We start from the raw sequence: 19,749 nt of genomic DNA, 5'->3' as shown, positions 1-19,749 counted from the left end.
ATTTTACTTCTCACACACCTTTTTAATTTTCGGCCGTCGGATGGGATGAATTGAAGAAGATCAACGGACATAAATTATTAAGGAGTGTGTAAAAAGTAAAATGGGGTGTGTGGATAGCACACCCCAAACTTTATATTGACTTGATAGTATATGTCTATAATCTATGTACCTAAAGTTGAATTTTCACCTAACCTGAATCGTTACAAGTTTAAAATATTTCTAATATACAACCAAGATAAGTAGAAAGTTTCAACATTTTTTCAGAAGTAATTGAATTGATATGATTGCTCGATTGAGTTGACCTAATAGCACAACTATAAAAGCAAACTAATGTATACTTTTTTTTTCTTTCCTAAAATGGGGGACTAACTAATAGCTTCACTACAGTAGTCCATCTTTTCAGGGTCGGGAAGGACTTACAAATGCATTTAAGCCTTCCTTAGTCATTATCGTGTGATTCACACATACACACACCAAGAATCGAACTCAGAACACACCGTATGGTATATGGACCTAAATCCCCACCCACTGAGGCACTCCGAAGTGGTCAAACTATTGTATAACTTGTTTTGATATAACTTTCAATGTGCGCATCCTTGTCAAAACACCGGTATATACTCCATGTTACATGCGCATTGACTTTCAAAGAACACAAGTAGTAGGACTAACATTATTGCATTCATGATCAATGAAATTTTGATTCAACTCCACAAACTTTACGCTTATGAAAACGATAATAAACGCTCATTCCTAGCCTTGGCCGGCCACTTTTGATCGCCGCACGACTTCTTAAAGTCGTGGCATGATAGGATCATGACTATTACAACAGACGAAGCAAACATGGGAATTGGTCCAAAAAACCACAACAGAAAATTGAGAGCAAAGTAGAGTGCTCGAAGACCCAATGACCAAAACTCACTTCCCCTTTGAACTGCTGTCTTGGCTTTCTTCACGTCGCTTTCGGCGGTAGCTCCTGGCGTGGTTAACAGGTAGTTTGAGTGGACAAAATGCCTGGCTGATTGAACAAAGCATGAAAAAGCAAGGAGAAAGCATGTCAAGAGGCAAATGTACTTGATGGAAATAGTTGTAGGGTTTGTGTTGCCATATATTATTTCTTTTGGGAAGAAGTTGTTGTTGGAGTTTGCCATCCAAGCTCCGATGAGAGAGCACAGAGTTAGAGAGATTGATGCTAAGGTTGTAGTTGCACTTGTATTGGAGGAAATCACATCAGTAGCTGTTTTAACTTTCTTTGCAACTTCGACATCTTTACCCTGCAGCAACCAATAGCGAACAAATTAACACGGAACTTGTAGCTCAACTGGTTAGCAGCATTCACCACTGTACTCGAGATCAAGTAACTGATTCTCCCCTTATCAATATCGGTAGTATAAAAACAATGTCACCAACTTTTGGGAAATTAAAGAGGATATGGAACTTACATGCAAGATTTTTCCAACCCAAGTTTTCTTGTCATTGTTTTCAGATCCAATAGCGGTTGAGAGAGGGTGATTGATGTATTTGTAGAGGAGGAAGAGGTGGTAGATAAGCATGATCAAGATCCCGGTTGGGACCAACACCACATCTAAGTACTCCTCCAGAAAATGCAGAAAAGCCATAGCTTCCAATCTCTTGGTGCTAAAAATTACAATCCAGTAGAGGGGACTTCTTGTGTTTATAAGCTGTCCTGCCCATGATTCATGGGATTTTTCGGGATTTCTTTTAACAACGTAAACTTTGACTCGCTTTCGATTGGCTGAAAACTATAACTTAAATTACTTCAGTTTCCAATTTATATGCAGCCAGTAGTTGACTTTGAAAGCTGTTGCAAAAATGGAGACTCACATGGATCGAACCAGACAGGAAATTTCGGGACAGTTTTTTTATAAGCAGAACAAGAAGACCCTTTTACTCAAATATATTAGGTGAGGAGTCCATGTGCTTGGATTTGTTTAAAGCACTCGTGGAATTCCTCTTGCATAAGCTCCAAACACAACGTGCTTACAAAAGTTTCTTTTGTTAACACTTATCGTCTGTGAAATTTGAACTTCAGATCTCTCTCAACACAGAGCGAAGATGGGTGCTGCTAAAATAAATTGTCAGATCCAACTTTCTTGCATATGTTGTACAAGCTGGCCTTGCCGTTTCCGTGACATATCAAGCATACTAGACTGTCCTTATACTACCTCTCACTCTCACGCAATAAGGGATTGCAATTTCTCACATGAATAGGATTGTTTATTACTTGCTGGAAACTACAACTGACAAGACAAATATGTCCAACAAGGAAGAAGAACATATGATTTTAGCTGTACAAAAATTCATGCTCAAGAAATGAATAATACACTTCATTTAAAGAGCGAAGACTAGCTGATTCGTATCTGGCTTCTTGAATTCGTGGCAACTTAGGATCAGAACCGTTACAATAGAGGAAGCAAGCATTGGCATAGGTCCGAAAAACCATAGCAGAAAATTTGGAGCAAAATAGAGTGCTCTAAGCCCAAGTGACCAAAACTCACTTCCCCTTTGAACTGCTCTCTCGGCTTTTTTCACATCGATCCTCATCGTAGCTCCTACAGTGCTTAACAGGTAGTTTGAATGGACGAAGTGCCTAGTTGATTGAACAAAGCATGAAAAAGCAAGGAGAAAGCATGTCAAGAGGCAGATGTATTTGATAGAAATAGTTGATCGGTGTGTGTTACCATATATTATTTCTCTTGGGACGAAGTCGTTTGTGGAGTTTGGCATCCAAAGCTTCAATGAGAGAGCACAGAGTTAGAGAGATTGCTGCCAAGTTTATAGGTGCAGTTATGTTGGAGGAAATCACAGCAGGAGCTGTTAAAAACTTTCTTTGTAACATCTTGGTCCTGCAGCCATCAAAAGTAAATAAATTAGGGTTAAGAGCGTTTACCGTTGCAGTCAAGGTCCTATGTTCGAACTTCAAATCCACCCTCCCCAAATATCGCTTGTATATAAAAAGAGGCATGGTACTTACTTGCAGAAGTTTGCCAACCCAATTCTTTTTTGTCCTTGTTTTCGTATCCGATGGCGGTGGAGAGAGGCTGCATGAGGTACTTAGAGAGGAGAAGGAGGTGGTAAATCAGCATCATTAGCACTCCGACAAACACCGCATCTAAGTGCTCCTTCTGAAACTTGTGAAAGTCCATAGTCTTCCAATCTCTTGTTGCTAAAAATGGCAGAGTAAAGGGGTCTTCTTCTTCTGTTTAGACCAAACCCAACCATGGGCTAAATGCTAGTTTTTAGGTTTTATTCCCCCAAACCCAACACAACCTAATTTATGCTAAATGTATGGGCTAAAAGCTAAAAGCCAAACAAAAGCCAAATTCCCCACAGGATTTAGCCTAGAAAATGGTGTGGGCACCACCAGCGAGACCCCACTCATATGGGCATGTTTCTTAGGATTTATTGAATCCAACGGTTGATATCGAATATAATCAAATCTAACGGTAAAACAAAGAGGTCCAAATTTAAATCCAACGGCTAAAATAATTATTTTACTCAAATTCACCCAAATTTAGTGATTTTTCAATATTTATCTGAATTTAAATATTTTTAGGTTAAAATGTTCATAAAATTAAATTATGATAGTGTACATAATTTATTTTTTTCTAATTAGCCTAAAATTATTCTTTAATAATTTGAGGCTAAAAAATTTAGGCCGGAAGGGTCGGAGCCGAAAAACTGTTTTTAGGCAAAAACCTAAATTGTCTGGACTAAAAATTTTAGGTTTTAGCCTAAGGGTTGGAGATGGTTTTATCAAGAAATTGTTCCATCCTTTCCTGTTCGGTCCAGTCCAATCCATGATTCGTGGAATAAGATTCGGCTGCAAATCAGAACTTGCAGAGAATAACCAGTATGTGGGAGTCTCCGCTTTGAAGTTTGTGTATGAAGATTACTACTTGCTTTCGGTTTCGACAACAGCTTTCAATGTCAACTATTAGCTGCATCTAAAATGGAAACTGAAGCAAGCTCTAATTTTCAGCCCATAGAAAGCGAATCAAAGATTACGTTGTTTAACCAATCCCGAAAAATCCCAAGAATCATGGGCAGGGCAGCTCCATTATAAACCGAACAAGACCCCATCCAGATCTCAGCTGCATTGTCATTTTAGCACCAGGAGATTAGAAGGTATGGTTTTTCAGAAGGAGTACTTAGATGTTGTGCTGGTCCCGTTGGGGCTCTTGATCATGCTAATCTACCACCTCTTCCTCCTCTACAAATACCTCAATCACCCTCTCTCCACCGCTATTGGGTCCGAAAACATTGACAGGAAAATTTGGGTTGAAAAATTTTTGCAGGTAAGTTCCATATCTTCTTTAATATCCCCAAAATTTGTGAAGTTTGTTTATATATACTACTCCCCAGTGCAGGTGCGAATGCTGTTAACCAGTTGAGCTACCAGCCCTTGCAATTGCAAGTTCTGTGTTAATTTGTTCACTATTTGTTCCTGCAGGGTGACGATGTTGAAGTTGCAACGAAAGTTAATACAGCTCTTGATGTGATTTCCTCCAATACAAGTGCAACTACAACCTTAGCATCAATCTCTCTAACTCTCTGCGCTCTCATCGGAGCTTGGATGGCAAACTCAGCCAATAACTTCTTGCCAAGCCAAATAATATATGGCAACACAAACCCAGTGACTGTTTCTATCAAGTACATTTGCATCTTGACATGTTTTCTCCTTGCTTTTTCATGCTTTGTTCAATCAGCTCGGCACTTTGTCCACTCAAACTACCTTTTAGCCACCCCGGGAGCTACCGCGAAAAGCGACGTGAAAAAAGCCGAGGGAGCTGTTCAAAGGGGAAGTGAGTTTTGGTCACTTGGGCTTAGAGCTCTCTACTTTGCTCTCAATTTTCTGCTGTGGTTTTTTGGACCTATTCCCATGTTAGTTTCCTCCGTCGCAACCGTTGTGATCCTATCTTGCCACGACTATGAGAAGTCCGGCGGTGATCACAAGCGGCCGCCATCATCGGCCGTGGATACAAATGAACGTTTATTATTGGTTTCTTGAGCGTCAAGTGTGTAGGGTTGAATCAAATTTTCAGTGACCATGAATGCAATAAGAAAATCATGCACCAAGAATGAGAGTTAAACATAAATCTTTTACATTTTCCTTTTGTTTTGCAGCTTATGTTGCACGATTTTTATCTTTTAGGTTTTATTTTAGAGGGGTTTGGTTTTATTCTCCCCATCTTTTGCTTGTATTTTCTTTTTTGAGAGAAGTAATGATGTATTTATATTCCTCTGACTGGATGTAACTTTTTTTTTTCATATCAATAAAATTTCATCATGCCCGCAGAGGTTTTAAATAAAAAGGTGCCAACCATGCGCAGTGACATACAAAGAGTATTGAAAAGAAATTCCGATCCAATAGTATCCCATAAAAAGGTGCCACCATGCGCGGTGGCATACGGAGCAAGCTATTGAGCAGAATTGGTTGCCATTCCCCCTGGGCATAATAGTGTCCAATTAATTACTTATGTTATAACTTATGTAAAAATTGCAAGTTGCGTGCTTTACAGGGATGTCTTATAAAACAAGTTATGCATTTAGTTTGCTTATATAATTGGGAAAAAATAATTCTATTTGGTCAACTTAATCAAGCAATAATGTCAATTTAATTGCCTTTAAATTTATAAAATAAAGAAACATACAACTGTATTATAGTATTCAAACCCACGTTCCAAGTTTAGGTGAACATCCAACTATTTGTTGTATAGATTATCGACACTCCAAGTACTAACCACTCACTATAAAATTTACTTAATTAATATCGTCTACGTGACAACTGATAATACTAGTGAAAAACTTTAAAGAGATCAAACTACAATAGAAGAAAGTCCTTCATGTGTAGTGTAATAACAGTTGGTTTTTTTCTTTTTAAAACGAGGATTTTAGGTGTTCTGACTCTATAGAGGAGGTTTGAGAAGCTTACTTGTGAAAAAAGACCTACTAAATTCCAATCTAGAAACCAAAATTTGAAAGATAGAAGGGAAACATGATCTTCTATTTTCTAGCTACCTAAACTTTTTCTTGGTGTTAATGTTTGAAATATCCACGAAATTGCCGATATTTTCGTTTAAATATCCGAAAAAATAAGGATTGATATGAAAAGGGGGCGAAATGCAAACTTCATCCTATATCAGCGAGATATAGGAAAATCAATGAATATTGATATACTTACCGATTCACTACAAAAAATTTGCTAAAACGCATTGCAGATTTCAAACTTTTTTATTTTTTTGAGAAAGTTTTCACTAATTTCGACTAAATTTAAATGAGTTGATATACCCACTCATTGCAACATTTACGTCGAAGACAACCGATATCAATATTTCTATAAATTTGCATATCAATATTTCCATCTATATCGATATTTTAAACATTGCTTGGTGTTCATAATACATTGATTTGTTTAATCAAATTACAATTTGATCTTCCGTCCTTAAAAAAACAATTTGATCTTCCGTGGCAATATATTTATACTCATACATTTCCAATGGCACAACTAGCCAAGAAAACCTACTACCCAACAACTCCAAACAAACACGCATATACGATTGCCATTTACATACAAAAAATTGGTTCTTTTAACAAATACTCTATTAGGCGGTACTTCTAGTAGTTTCAACCCTTTCTGTATGACGCTGAATGGTCACAGCCACCTCTGAGATCCTTTCGCCGACGCGTTTGACGATCTCCTTTCCGGGAAGCTGGTGCTGGTGCAGTGGCCTGGTGTTTGTGTCAAGGTAATGGAGGACTATGACCAAAACCATGGAGGAAATAAACATTGGAATCGGACCGAAAAACCATAGCAAAAGAGTTAGAGCAAAATAGAGTGCTCTAAGCCCAAGTGACCAGAAATCACCTCCCCTTATGACCGCCATCTGCACGTACCACGCCGGAATGTTACTGTCCGGCATGCTGATCAGATAGTTTGCATGGACAAAGTGCCTTGCTGATTGAACAAAGCATGCGAAGGCTAGAAGGAAACAAGTTAAGAGGCTTATGTATTTCATTGTGAGGATTGATGGGTCGGTGCTTCCATAAATTAATTCACTCTGGAAGACTGTCTGACTCGAATTACTTCCGATCCAAGCTCCGATGAGGGAGCTGAGAGTTAAGGAGATGGAACACAGAAAAGTTGCTGCTGATGTGTTAGACGAAATCACACTTAGGGCTGTGCCTACGTCTCTTTTATCAACCTGCAATTGAAGGTATCAGGCACAAAGAAAATTAGGTTATATATGTTAGGGTAATAAGTAGCGGATCGGATTATGAAAGCAGCTCAACAGACGCATTATGAGCCACAAATTAGGTCATGTTTTTCTTGGACTTACGCCTGTCGAGCTGAGCTGCTTCGTAATCCGGTCCGCTAATTGAGAAAAAGGGAGACATGGTACTTACCTGCATGATTCTTTCAGCCCAAGCTCTTTTGTCATTGTTTTCAAAGCCAAGAACTGTGGTATGAGGGAGATGGATATATCTGTAGAGAAGGATGATGTGATAGACAAACATGATGAGCAATCCACTTGGGACCAAAACCAGATCAAGGTCCTCCTTTTCAAAACTCATAATTTTGCTTTGCTGGTTTGCTAACTTCTGATCCAGGAAATGGGGGATTCAGTGGATTCTAATTAATTTATGAATGGATTTTTATTATATATTTCCCAATTATGGTAGGAAGGAGGAGATCATAATTTCCATGGATTAATTTGTTGAAGGGAGCTTTGACTTCAATTTGGGTTGCCTGCAAGAGCAACTTGGATTTGTTTATTATTATTTAGGACTAATTAATTGAGACCACATGACCAATCTGCGTTTTAGGATACTTAATTCTGACAGTATGAGGGCTCTCTCTTTCTATTTTCTTGTGGGGAAGAAAAATGTCTCTTTCTTTTTTCTTGTGGGGAAGAAAAATGTTAAAAGTATCTCCAAAGAAGATATCAAGATTTTAGGTGGAATGCCACTGTGCATACTTGACATTAAAAGTCTCTCTACCTGAAATGTTATTTGCTGACTGGATTTGAAAGTTTTGTGATTTGGAGTCAAATTTAACATTAATGTCAAATTTATTTTTAATCTATTTTAATGGTGGATTCCTTATTTCACTAACATCTCAACCAATATAAATTTGGAAGATGATTCTCTACCCTCCTATTCTCATTCCCTTCCATCCTCTCCTATCACACATTGTTTTTTGTCTTATTATCTCTATAAAAAAAATCAATATAAGATGTTGACGTGGCTTAACCGTGACCGTTCAAATAGAAGGGTATGGAAGGATAGAGAGATTAGGAGGGTAGAGAATCCTTCTCCTATAAATTTTGTTCCAACATTGTTTTAATAATTACAACCATTTAAAGTTCTATTTAAATAATAAAATAACATTTAACAATTCGGTTCAGTTGGAGAAGTACTTAATTAATTTGATATAAGATTTTAAATTGCCATATCAACCATCAATTGTAATTTGACTTTTATAATTTGACATTCCTTTGGAGATGGTCTAAAGAGATTTTCTCAAAAGTAAGACTCTTCATAAACTCTTTGACACAATGTTTTATAATGTAGACACGGAAATTGACATTAAATTATGAGGTGACAAAGAATTCATAAGTCCCATTTTGAGTCTCCTTAGCATTTCTCTTTGTTTACTTTGGAAAGAAACTTCGTTAACTAATTACGACAACTCTCATATTAATTATTAAATAAGATCGATATAAAGTCAAATAAGACTAAAGTATAAAAATTACGTCTTGCATTTTTTTTTTTTTGTCAAAATTATCTTAGTAATGGTTGTAAGTATGTATTCTGTAATGACATGATCTATCCATATTTTTCTATTTTACAAAGCTGGTGGTCTTTGTTGTGGTTTCTGCTTTGCAGATTTGTCTTGGCCAAGTAGCCATACTTCAACGCTAAAATCTGAAACTTAAAAAAAAGTGGTTGGCATGCGAGACTTTTGCCCAATAAATTATGCATGTACCCTTTGTTTAATGTGGAAATGAATAAGTAGGAAAAGTCTCCCAATTGTATGTATCATAGCAAGAACAATGATTCAATAATTATAATTTATTAAATTAACTTAAGAAAAATGTTTGAAACAATTGTTTACACGTGCATAAACCCATAAATTATCCTAAACGGTTTTATGGCATGCTTGATTGGACTCAAGAAAACCACGAATGAGACACCTAATTATTCAAGTTTGAGACATATCGCTTTGATGATCTAACATCGCCTTTTTATTCATTTTCGTTATCTAAAAGCACTTTATGTCATTTTTAGTTTCTAACCGTTTTGTTATAAATAGGGTAAATAGCAGTTGATTTAGTTACAAAATAGTCGAAACATAACACAATTGAAAAGTTGAAATTTTGCTTACCTTGAGTAAAATAGCATCAGCTGAGGGAAGGCCTCGCAGGGAATCCTAGCTACTTTTCAAAACCCCATCCAATGAACCAATGAACCTTTACATAATTGTAACCCGATGAACTCAACCCATCAAAGATTGGCTTGCAATCTCTGAACACCGAGTTCATCATTGCCTAATTGAAACCACTGTTGAATTCGGAGTTTCCTTTCCCCGTATTCCCACAACCCCATCCCATGAGCGCTGTCGAGAGGGCTGACCTCACTTCCTCGAACCAGTTTCCGAGCAACTGACACAGTATTGCGAGAGTTGGATCGAGCATCGCCATAACAAACGGGAACAAGCTGGGGACTTTGACTTCCAGGAGCATCCAAAAGGTGGGGAGTATAGCTTCATATCGCGGCGTTTGTTATGGCGATGTTAACAAATTGGGTTAATTGTCAACTAAAATGCACAAATCAAACTTAAACTCACAACGAATTTCGGAAGAGGAACTGGATTTCATTAACGTAGATGTTAACATTACAATCTTTCAGATACTAACCTACATTTTCTACCCTAAACCCAAAAGCCAACACCCCACGAAATAACATGATCATTTCATCAAACACCTCGCCTGCGCAAGCATACTCTTTTTTCCATCTGTACTAAAACCCCATTGTAACCCTAAGCCCTCTCACCCCTGATGCGCCTAGCGAGCTGAATATCCTTGGGCATGATGGTGACCCTCTTGGCATGGATGGCGCAGAGGTTGGTGTCCTCAAAAAGCCCGACAAGGTACGCCTCGGCCGCCTCCTGGAGGGCCGCAACGGCGGAGCTCTGGAACCTCAGGTCAGTCTTGAAGTCCTGGGCGATCTCACGGACCAGTCGCTGGAAGGGGAGCTTTCGGATCAGAAGCTCGGTGCTCTTCTGGTACTTACGGATCTCACGGAGAGCGACGGTTCCGGGCCTGAAGCGGTGGGGCTTCTTCACTCCGCCGGTGGCCGGAGCAGACTTGCGAGCCGCCTTGGTGGCCAGCTGCTTGCGGGGAGCTTTTCCTCCGGTGGATTTCCGAGCGGTTTGCTTGGTGCGAGCCATTGATGGACTGGATTGGGGATGTTTGATTGCTTTGTGAGTGGTGAGTGGGAGCTTTGGCTATGGAGGGATCTTATAGCGGGATGTGTGAAAAATCGAGATGGCAGAGGACGAAGTGAGGCCGTTGATTTAGTGGTGTTATCGACGGCTGTGCCTAGTTTGATGGGTTATTGTTGTTAAGGATCGCTGACGCGGCGGGTGTTTTTGTTGTGCGTGGGCGCGAGTTGCAAAATAATGGCGCGATGTAGAAGTGACTTTGGCCGTTGATGCTTTGGTAATCGACGGATGTGGGTTGCTTTAGGATCTGTAACACGGATTGAGGATCGGTGACGTGGTTACCTTTTGTTGTCTTTTGCGGTGGAAGTGGGCCGGGCTGCTATATCATTGGGCTTATGTTACTGATCACATTTGAGGACGCACAAATTTAGTTAAAAGGCGGAGGAGAAATTATAAGCATATGCAAAGTTGCAGACTAACCAAGGGAAAAATGTTATTTAGTTTTAAATGGCAAAATTCATTTTTTAATGGGATATATCTAGCTTAGGTTAAAATAGCGCAGAGCTCTTCAAGGGGTCAGTTTAGCTCCGACTTTTGCACAACGGTCTTGAAGGGTCAACTTAATTATAGGAAGAAACCGGTAGCCAATAAAAACTAGTCACCTGACACTTTTTAGCTCATAATCTCTCACACCCTTAGAACAATAAAATTTTGAGAGCGCCATGGATAATGGCATTTTAAAAGGCCAAATAAAGCCTTTTAACCCCTAGCCCTTGTCTTTTACACTAGAATTGTTCTTAGTTATTGTATCAAGTAAATCAATCACATATTTGATATTGTTGATGCATCTTCACCGCAACGTCATTTACTAGACCTTTAGATATGTGATATTGTTGAATCATCGGTCAAAATGACGTTGTAGTGAAGATGCAACACTTAAAGCAGTAGACCTTTGAGTTAGTGTGATATCTCCATGAAATATCCACATGATAATTGCGAGGCAACTTTTCACTTATCATTGAGGTCATCGTTTGGTGTAATCGACATGCAAGTCTTGAGATTTGATTTTCATCCAGTTGGTTGGAACACACGTACCTCATGAAAACTATAGCTAGCACAAAGTTAAACAGGAAAATAATGATGTCATCCATAACATCATCAAGTTCAAAATGAAAATAAGGAATTAAACTTGAGACATATTCAAATATTAGCGTAACGTCATTAAGACTAATAAAGAAAAAGGTATCTAAAAGAAATAGGAAAAAAGTTATCATTTTGAATACCTATTTCCTAACAAAGTACCTCATACATTCTCAACGTTGAAGTTTTCTAACTCATCACAGTTAATAGTACGAGTTAAGGTTGGATCTCTGCTACATGATGGTCGATCTAATTCGAACCTCATCATCCTTTTTGTCTCTCTTCCTTCCTCTAGTGGATTCTACCACTATGATGTCCAGGGTTGGCAGATTGCTTTGACTTGTACAACATGATGCCGTTTGAGTTCGATTCATAGACAATAATAACTAGTTGCAACCAAAGTTGTATTGTGTAGATATGCTCAATTTGAGCTAGAATAATATACAACGATTCCCACATAACCATTGTGAGACTTTTTTTAATTTATAATTTTTCGAATTTGATTGGTTATGAGTTGTAACAAGTAGCATCAATTCCATCTAAGATTTTTTGGTGAATTTGTAATTGAGATGTTCTATTCACACGTCTCTTTTTACTTTTCACACACTCTATGTTAATTTCTGTTTCTTGATCTTTTTTAATTCAGCTAATCCGACGACTGTAAATTAAAAAGATATATAAAAAATAAAAAAAATATGTGGATAACGCATCATTTATAATTATATATCTTGATAAAAATCAAATTCGTTGCTTTAGGTTCGGTCCATTTAGCCGTAATAAATTCCTAAACCGTATATTCGGTCTTTTGGGCCGAAAGTCATAGACTTATTCGGTTCACGTCCCTGAATGGGAGTAACGAGGACTACCCAAAATCCAAATCGCAGCTTCCATTTTCCCCCAATTCACCAATAAACAAACTCCATTTTTCCCGCATGCCTTCTCTTTCCCCCGACTTTCTCCATTTCTCAGCTCTCTTCTTCTTCTTCCCCAAGAATCTCACTCCTCCTCTGAAGTCTGAACCAGTCAACCCCGCGGCAATGATACACAATCACCCCATTTCCACCTTCATCACGACCATCGATTGAGCATTTCCTGCTGAATTCTCATCAGCTTTGATCCGAAGCTGGAACAGTGAGCACTAGACGATTGTATTTGTAGATAAGATTGCGCAGCCATGGTGCTTCCGCTCCTGAAGCTCGGGACTTTGGCCATCAAAACTCTGAGCAAACCCGTCGCCGCCAGACTCAAACATCAAGCTGCAATGCACCCTAAGTTCCGCCAGTTCATCGTCAGCATCGCACAGGTGAATCGTCTTATTGCTGTTACTGTTATGATCTTTTAGCTAGCCATCGGAAGCTTTGAACTTTCAGATATAGTTTCAGATGGACGTTTGTATTTCGTTATAATAATATGATCCCAGTACATTTTTTGGTAAATTTTTCTTGCACCGTTTGAATTGAGAACAAAAAGTTGAGAGTTCTTATTGGTGCTGATTCAATTTTTGAGCTTACCCATTTGGGCGATGTAGTTTTAATTGTCCCAGCTAGTGCTTGTGAATCGCATTAAGTCCCATCGTTCCGTTTCGAAATACGGGTTGTGTTTTGTATTGTTATAAAATTGTTGTTTGACAGTGGTGCTGGAGTTGAGCGTCTGGTTATACTTCACTTCTGCGGAATCCCTTCGGGTTTCTGTTAGTTTTATCTGCTTGTAAATCATGTTATTGTATGAGTGAGTATGATATTACAAACACTAAGTTCTTAAGCCGGTTTGCTAGAAATCTACTTTCTTTATGGCTGTGAAGGGGTTTACTTTCTAATATACTGGATTCAGGCAAACCATCGAATGACCACGAGAATGCAAAGGCGCATATATAGTCATGCGACTGATGTTAAGATTCGCCCTTTGAATGAGGAGAAGGCTGTGCAGGCTGCTGTGGACCTTATTGGCGAGCTCTTTGTCTTCTCGGTAATATTTATTGGTACTTGTTTGTACAATCACTCATAGCTATTTCTCTTCTGTTTAAGCTTTGATTCTGATTTATCAATGCACACTGGAAGGCTCAAACGAAAATAAAATATGTAGATTTGGGATATGTCTAATTGCATAAGTAGACGTGTGGGATATGTTTGTAATCTGACTCACAGACCATGGTTGTCCCACTAAAACCAATATGTGTCTCGATTGTTCCGTGAATACTTATATGCATAAATTTCTATACATATATAGGTTGCAACAGTTGCTTTGATATTTGAAGTGCAAAGAAGTGCTAGATCAGAAGCCAGAAAGGAGGAAGCACGCAAGGGAGAACTGGAGGTATTTTGGCAAATACCATTTAAGTATTAAATGATACTGAACCACTGTGTTGGATTGCATTTGTATGGCAACCTTGACATGCTATTATGTCATAGATCGCATGAGTTATATAGAATTTTTATTCAGTTGCATTTTTACCCTCTTTTGAACAAATGACCTCCAATCCTTTTCAAAATGCTAATGGAGTTGAAAGAAAAATGGTAACTCTTTATGCTCTCTAGTGAACAAGATGGTACAACATCATCTTTTCAATTTCTGATGTGGATAAAGTACAATCTGGTGACAAACTAGACATATATAGCTTATCCTTCTAAAGCCAAATGAAAGATAGACACCTAGAGCATGCCGATGTTAATGGGCATCGGTATCTTCTTACAAGCCAAGGCTACTCTAGTCCAAGGTTGGGGATATCTAATATTGGGAAAATCTTGGTGGAAGCCTAAGATACAATCATATCATGGTTTCATGGTAATTATATATCATACTATGCAGTATGCACAACCCAATTTCTGTTTCACACTACATGCTTCCTACAAATTTTATGGCGGCGTAACTGCTCCCTGTTGTTCACTGTTTTTCAGGCACTGAAGCAAAGAGACGAAGCCTTATCAAGAGAAGTAGAACTTCTTAAGGAAAAACTTGAAGAACTAGAGAAGCTTGCCAGGGGACGAGGACTTAGTGGCATTATCAGTTTCAAGCGCCCTGATACAGATTCTGCAGAGTCAGTAAAGCCAGCCTGATCATATCACAAAATTCATCTCATAAATTTGGTTTTTAACCCGATTTTAATTCATAGAATGCCCTCATCGCCGAGATAAAATTTTCGCCCTTGATTCTTTTGACCGCCGGCCATCTTTTAGATTGATGCCTGGCTTCTTTGCTTTCGGAATTATAAACGTTTGTTAACAGAGAGATGTATGCCAAGTTAATGATGGCTTTGGTGGTGTGACATTAACTTTCCAGCCAAATCGGTTTTTGGAATGCAAAACTTTTACACATTTGGAGGCAGAGGTTGTACAAAGTGAGATTTTGATTTCAGTAGAATAAGAAAGAGAAACGGATTCGCTCATCAGACAATATTGCAGACTGAGAAGCGTAAACGGAGAAAGTAGTAGGGCAAGGTACAACGGAAATGTAGCTCACTCCCCTTGATAAACAAATGTTTGCGACAAAAGTTTGCCGTTAATTTTTTTCATCGCACAAAAATGAAATGATTATCCAACGAGTTATATGTTGTTATATAGTTTATATTTTGTTTTAAATTGTGGAGTATTACTATTTTGACACTTTTAACAACCAAATATATATAGGATATGATTTATATTTAGTAGTGATACACATTACAGCATCACAAACATCCCCTTTAAGTTTTTTTTTAACAAAAATGATCTCTGAGATTTAAAATCAATAGAAGTGATACTTAAGATTGTCCGCTGTTAATCATTTTAGTCATTCCGTGAAAAATCTCCGTTAAATTGAAGAAACCATCAGCTCAAGTGGAGGGGTTGATTTAACCAAAATACCATCAACTTAACGGAGATTTTTCACGGAATGACCAAAATGATTGATTGTGAACAATCTCAAGAACCAAAGTGAGGAGTTATGTCAATCACCATTTTATAGCTAAAAAGCCCCCTTACAATTATCTTCTATCTCCACAAACCGGCATCAAATTAGGAATCCGATGGATGGTATTGGTAGTAGTGGATGCTCCCTTTATACCTTTTTTGGTCGATTTGTCTTCCCGTTCATTCTCTCCCACAAAGAAATAGGGAGACTTCGATCTACTATTAAACCTATAATCCCTACAACTCTTCTTTTTCTTTTGAACATGACCATTTATTACACTTATAGCAAAAACGTTTATGAACATAAGTAATTTTTACAAAAATAGTCCTAAATGAGCGATTACAACCGTTGAGAGTCGAAACACCAACGGAATAAATAATTAACTAGAGATGTTGTAATGAAATAGTATTATACATAAACAAAAGGATGAGAAATGCAAAAATCGTGTGTAGCAAAAGTAATAAGATAAAAATAATCTTCTTATAAAAATATCACTTTCAATAGTGTACCATTTTTATTCTTTCATAGATATTTAAAAGGAGGAGATATGGACTCAACAATAAACATGTCAATAAATGAAATAAATAGAAGGGGTCAAAAGTCCAAATCAGTCTCCCATGTCCATATCAAATAAGTTATTTTTATTTGAAAAAGAAAACCCAACTATAACTATGTTTCTCTCAATTGCTACTAAAAAAATGCTACCATGCACTTTATTGTTGGACGAGAACTCTTAAGTTTGATTCTCTGTCTCACACTATCGTGTGTATCAAAAAAGAAATGTGCAACAAAGTGAAAATTGGATGTCATAGACTACTCAGTTTCAAACTGTCATTAGTGAGATTGAGGATAATTCCTTTTTTTTATTTTTTTTAAATAAAAGGGGATCGTGGCTTCACCACTACACTTCGCCCTTGCAGAGGTCAGAAAGACTCACAGAGCCATCTCAGCCTTCTTATGGTGACCATGCCTCCCTATGGCGAATCCGTGTGATTCACATACGTTAGCATTCGAACTCAAGATGTGATGTATGAAATACAAATTTGAAATTTATCCATAACTACTGTGACACCTCGTGATGGTTCCATATATTTAACTGGACCTTTATATTTTTGGATTTATGTATTTTAATCATCACAAGTCAAAGGGCAATTTTCTTATGAGAAAAATAATGGTGATTATGTCATTCGCCACCGCCCATGCATCCCACTCTTTGAACCCCTTTTACCCGCGTCCACGCTGGCGGCACTTGTGCTTTCACTTTCCACGGCGCGCCAGCCAAATACCGAGAGAGCGAAAGCGAGCGAAAAGAGAAGCCACCGCCCCTTCCTTCTACAGAAGTCAAGAGAGACCCCAACACAAATCCACACAAAAAGACTCACCCAAAATTTGTTAACTGGCATCAAACACTTTGAGAGAGACTATTGGGTAAGCATCTCCTTTTCTGTTCGAATATTTCGACTTTCTCTTTTCTTTTTTTTATCTTTCTTACTTCCACACCTTTCGTCGTTGCCACCCCAAACCCTCTCGACCTCCCGATCCCAATTCTCTTTCGGTGGTGAGCTTGGATTAACTGCTGAATTTCACTCAATTCGCATACCATTTTTGCGCGGTTGCTTCTGATCAGTAGAGGTTCCACTTCCATTAGTATTGGTTTTCTTTCTGTTTAAGTTAATTTTATGGATTTAATCTGATTTATGGTGAATTTTCGTGATTGTTATTCGTAATTCAGGTTTTTTGGCTTTGTTTATATGCTAATCTTAGTGGGTTTTTGGTAATCTGAGATGGGTTTGTGTGTGTCTTGCTAAAGCCTTGATCTTGATGGATTTTCGATAATCTGAGTTGGGTTTGTGTCTGATTTGTGATTTGTAGGGTTTAGAAGTGGGCGGGCGTGTGATGAAGGGTTCAAAGAGCAATTGCAAGTCCGCTTCTCACAAGCTTTTTAAGGACAAAGCAAAGAACCGCGTTGATGACTTGCAGGGCATGTTCATGGACCTCCAGTTTGCCAGAAAGGAGAGCCGCTCCATCGATGCTGCACTCCTCGAAGAACAAGTGCATCAGATGCTACGCGAGTGGAAAGCCGAGCTAAATGAGCCCTCCCCGGCTTCTTCTTTGCAGCAGCAGGTAAGCATTTTGATCTTATCAAATACATATTTGTCTTGAGTGCATATGTGGAACTAGATATGTAATTAGAAGCGTCCCGTTGCGTTTATGTAATACATCAACTTATGAAATATGTGGTTATGCTTTTGCTTTAAAGGGTCTGGTTGTGAATTTTGGTGTTTATGGCGAATATAGGGTGGCAGTCTTGGTTCGTTCTCTTCAGACATTTGCCGGCTGTTGCAGCTATGTGAAGAGGAAGATGATGCCACTAGTCCATTAGCTGCACCGAAACCTGAGCCAAATGATCAAAACTTGCAAGTTGGAGGAAGTTCGGTCTTTCATGAGGTGGTTTCGCCCCCTTTATTTTTCTTTTTGTTTGCTCTTTTCTGAACTGTTAACCGGTCTTTTTTTTTTTTTTTTCTTTTCAATTTATTTTTGTTGTTTATCCATATAGCTATGTGCTTTGTTCTTCCACTTTGAAATGAAAAGTTAATCAGTTGTATATGAGCACTCACTGGTGGTTGCAAACACCATATATCAGGGATTTAGTGTGAATCAAGGGCAACAGGAACATGCCATCCCGTTGGCTGATCAGTGCAAAAGCTCCCCTTCAGGAGTTCGCAATGTTGCTGATAACAATTTGGAAGGGGCTAATCAATTGGACTATCATCAGTTTGAATTGCATCAAGACTTTGAGCAGAGTTTCTATCCTTGTTTTAGTGGCACAGCTTTGAGTGGGGAGGACACGTTGCCTCAGGTTTCTACTTATCTACCGAGTATTTTTCCTCCACCATCTGCTTTCTTGGGCCCAAAGTGTGCACTTTGGGATTGCCCTAGGCCTGCTCAAGGGATGGACTGGTGGCTAGACTACTGCAGTAGCTTTCATGCTGCTTTGGCATTGAATGAAGGACCACCAGGCGTGGGTCCGGTCCTTAGACCTGGGGGCATAGGCCTGAAGGACGGCCTACTTTTTGCTGCTCTTAGTGCAAAGGCACAAGGAAAAAGTGTTGGTATCCCTGAGTGCGAGGGAGCGGCTACTGCGAAGTCTCCATGGAATGCACGTGGTAAGTGCATGTTAGCTGTTTTTATCCTCGTTTTGTTGTAAAATTTATTTAGAAGTCATGAGTGACTTTTGTTGTGAATTTAACTGATCAATTCCTTGTGGTTCCAGAACTCTTTGATCTTTCGGTTCTTGAGGGTGAGGTAATCAGGGAGTGGCTCTTTTTCGATAAGCCTCGAAGAGCTTTTGAGAGCGGTAACAGAAAACAGAGGTCATTGCCAGATTACAACGGACGAGGTTGGCACGAGTCAAGGAAGCAAGTGATGAATGAGTTTGGAGGGCTGAAGAGGTCTTACTATATGGATCCTCAACCATTGAACCATTTTGAGTGGCACCTTTACGAGTACGAGATCAACAAGTGTGATGTTTGTGCCTTGTATAGATTGGAGCTGAAACTTGTTGATGGGAAGAAAAATTCCAAGGGCAAACTAACCAACGATTCAGTTGCTGATCTGCAGAAGCAGATGGGAAGGCTTTCTGCCGAGTTCCCCACCGATAACAAGCGCACTGTCAAGGGCAGGGCCAAAATTAACGCAAGGGTTGGTGTCGGAAATGTCTACTACTCTCCAAATCGAGGGGCAATCACAAATGCGACTTTTGACTACGGATCAGGTGCACCGTACGACTACCTTCTTGACGACGTCAACGGCTATTACCTAACCTAACCAAAGAACCTTGATGGGCTGGAGTAAGGTGCATACCCATCCTTAATTTTCAGTTTACATTACGTAGTGTGGCAGCGTCATGCATTTCGACTATGAAGTCAAGCACATTTTTTGCTCTATATACACAGCGCGAATAGCTCGTTGCACGGAATGCCGCCGACGCTCGAGCATACTCTAACTTCGTCACTTCGTCGCACTGCATTTTTATAAACTAATTGTGATATGACGAAGGGTGGAATTGGATGGATCAAATGATCACCATTTGCCACCAATTATACTGTATTTGGGCATTAAACTTTCGTTTAGACGGCATGTCGTCTTCTTGGGTATATAATATATCTGTCTAATTATGCAGTTTCTATGTTGTTTGTATGTGTTTAAAACCATCCCTCAGAAATTTGTAAATGCTGATTTTACAATAATTCATTAGGCAA

The 19,749-nt window shown here is 38.8% G+C and overlaps 5 protein-coding genes across 6 annotated transcripts; 3 read left to right on the top strand and 2 right to left on the bottom strand.

Annotated features, from left to right (window-relative positions):
• Nucleotides 1–4,148: 4,148 nt before the first annotated feature.
• LOC137728545 (uncharacterized) lies at nt 4,149–5,029 on the top strand. The gene is made up of 2 exons (XM_068467301.1): nt 4,149–4,316; nt 4,472–5,029. Exons 1-2 carry the CDS (start codon nt 4,149–4,151, stop codon nt 5,027–5,029), a joined length of 726 nt encoding a protein of 241 aa, XP_068323402.1.
• Nucleotides 5,030–6,623: 1,594 nt separating this feature from the next.
• On the bottom strand, nt 6,624–7,653 carry LOC137728544 (uncharacterized). Its single transcript, XM_068467300.1, has 2 exons — nt 7,426–7,653; nt 6,624–7,223 (listed from the first exon to the last, which is right to left on the bottom strand). Exons 1-2 carry the CDS (start codon nt 7,591–7,593, stop codon nt 6,624–6,626), a joined length of 768 nt encoding a protein of 255 aa, XP_068323401.1. The 5' UTR covers nt 7,594–7,653.
• A 2,221-nt stretch (nt 7,654–9,874) lies between these two features.
• On the bottom strand, nt 9,875–10,527 carry LOC137729088 (histone H3.2). The gene has a single exon (XM_068467914.1). It carries the CDS (start codon nt 10,469–10,471, stop codon nt 10,061–10,063), a length of 411 nt encoding a protein of 136 aa, XP_068324015.1. The 5' UTR covers nt 10,472–10,527; the 3' UTR covers nt 9,875–10,060.
• Nucleotides 10,528–12,484: 1,957 nt separating this feature from the next.
• LOC137730014 (OPA3-like protein) lies at nt 12,485–14,869 on the top strand. Its single transcript, XM_068469076.1, has 4 exons — nt 12,485–12,908; nt 13,436–13,570; nt 13,832–13,918; nt 14,500–14,869. Exons 1-4 carry the CDS (start codon nt 12,780–12,782, stop codon nt 14,656–14,658), a joined length of 510 nt encoding a protein of 169 aa, XP_068325177.1. The 5' UTR covers nt 12,485–12,779; the 3' UTR covers nt 14,659–14,869.
• A 1,891-nt stretch (nt 14,870–16,760) lies between these two features.
• Nucleotides 16,761–19,749, top strand: LOC137728735 (transcription factor VOZ1-like). Of its 2 annotated transcripts, none has more exons than XM_068467487.1 (5): nt 16,761–16,915; nt 17,360–17,611; nt 17,786–17,935; nt 18,132–18,654; nt 18,762–19,749. In XM_068467487.1, exons 2-5 carry the CDS (start codon nt 17,384–17,386, stop codon nt 19,313–19,315), a joined length of 1,455 nt encoding a protein of 484 aa, XP_068323588.1. In that variant the 5' UTR covers nt 16,761–16,915; nt 17,360–17,383; the 3' UTR covers nt 19,316–19,749. The 2 variants fall into 2 exon arrangements, with proteins under 2 accessions (XP_068323588.1, XP_068323587.1); XM_068467486.1 differs by lacking the exon at nt 16,761–16,915 and adding an exon at nt 16,922–17,119.

Source organism: Pyrus communis, chromosome 3, assembly GCF_963583255.1.
Source record: "Pyrus communis chromosome 3, drPyrComm1.1, whole genome shotgun sequence".
Taxonomy (NCBI): Eukaryota; Viridiplantae; Streptophyta; class Magnoliopsida; order Rosales; family Rosaceae; genus Pyrus; species Pyrus communis.
The sequence above is the reverse complement of the archived record's forward strand: the minus strand, read 5'-3'. Positions and strand labels throughout refer to the sequence as shown.

Excerpts from the sequence above, each read along its gene's own strand:
- LOC137729088 (XM_068467914.1), bottom strand. The coding sequence starts at position 10,471 with ATGGCTCGCACCAAGCAAACCGCTCGGAAATCCACCGGAGGAAAAGCT.
- LOC137728735 (XM_068467487.1), top strand. The coding sequence starts at position 17,384 with ATGAAGGGTTCAAAGAGCAATTGCAAGTCCGCTTCTCACAAGCTTTTT. Across the intron at positions 17,612-17,785 it reads CTTCTTCTTTGCAGCAGCAG|GGTGGCAGTCTTGGTTCGTT; the intron begins GTAAGCATTTTG and ends TGGCGAATATAG. Across the intron at positions 18,655-18,761 it reads GTCTCCATGGAATGCACGTG|AACTCTTTGATCTTTCGGTT; the intron begins GTAAGTGCATGT and ends TTGTGGTTCCAG.
- LOC137730014 (XM_068469076.1), top strand. The coding sequence starts at position 12,780 with ATGGTGCTTCCGCTCCTGAAGCTCGGGACTTTGGCCATCAAAACTCTG. Across the intron at positions 12,909-13,435 it reads TCATCGTCAGCATCGCACAG|GCAAACCATCGAATGACCAC; the intron begins GTGAATCGTCTT and ends TACTGGATTCAG. Across the intron at positions 13,919-14,499 it reads CACGCAAGGGAGAACTGGAG|GCACTGAAGCAAAGAGACGA; the intron begins GTATTTTGGCAA and ends ACTGTTTTTCAG.
- LOC137728544 (XM_068467300.1), bottom strand. The coding sequence starts at position 7,593 with ATGAGTTTTGAAAAGGAGGACCTTGATCTGGTTTTGGTCCCAAGTGGA. Across the intron at positions 7,224-7,425 it reads GGGCTGAAAGAATCATGCAG|GTTGATAAAAGAGACGTAGG; the intron begins GTAAGTACCATG and ends CTTCAATTGCAG.
- LOC137728545 (XM_068467301.1), top strand. The coding sequence starts at position 4,149 with ATGGTTTTTCAGAAGGAGTACTTAGATGTTGTGCTGGTCCCGTTGGGG. Across the intron at positions 4,317-4,471 it reads GGGTTGAAAAATTTTTGCAG|GGTGACGATGTTGAAGTTGC; the intron begins GTAAGTTCCATA and ends TTGTTCCTGCAG.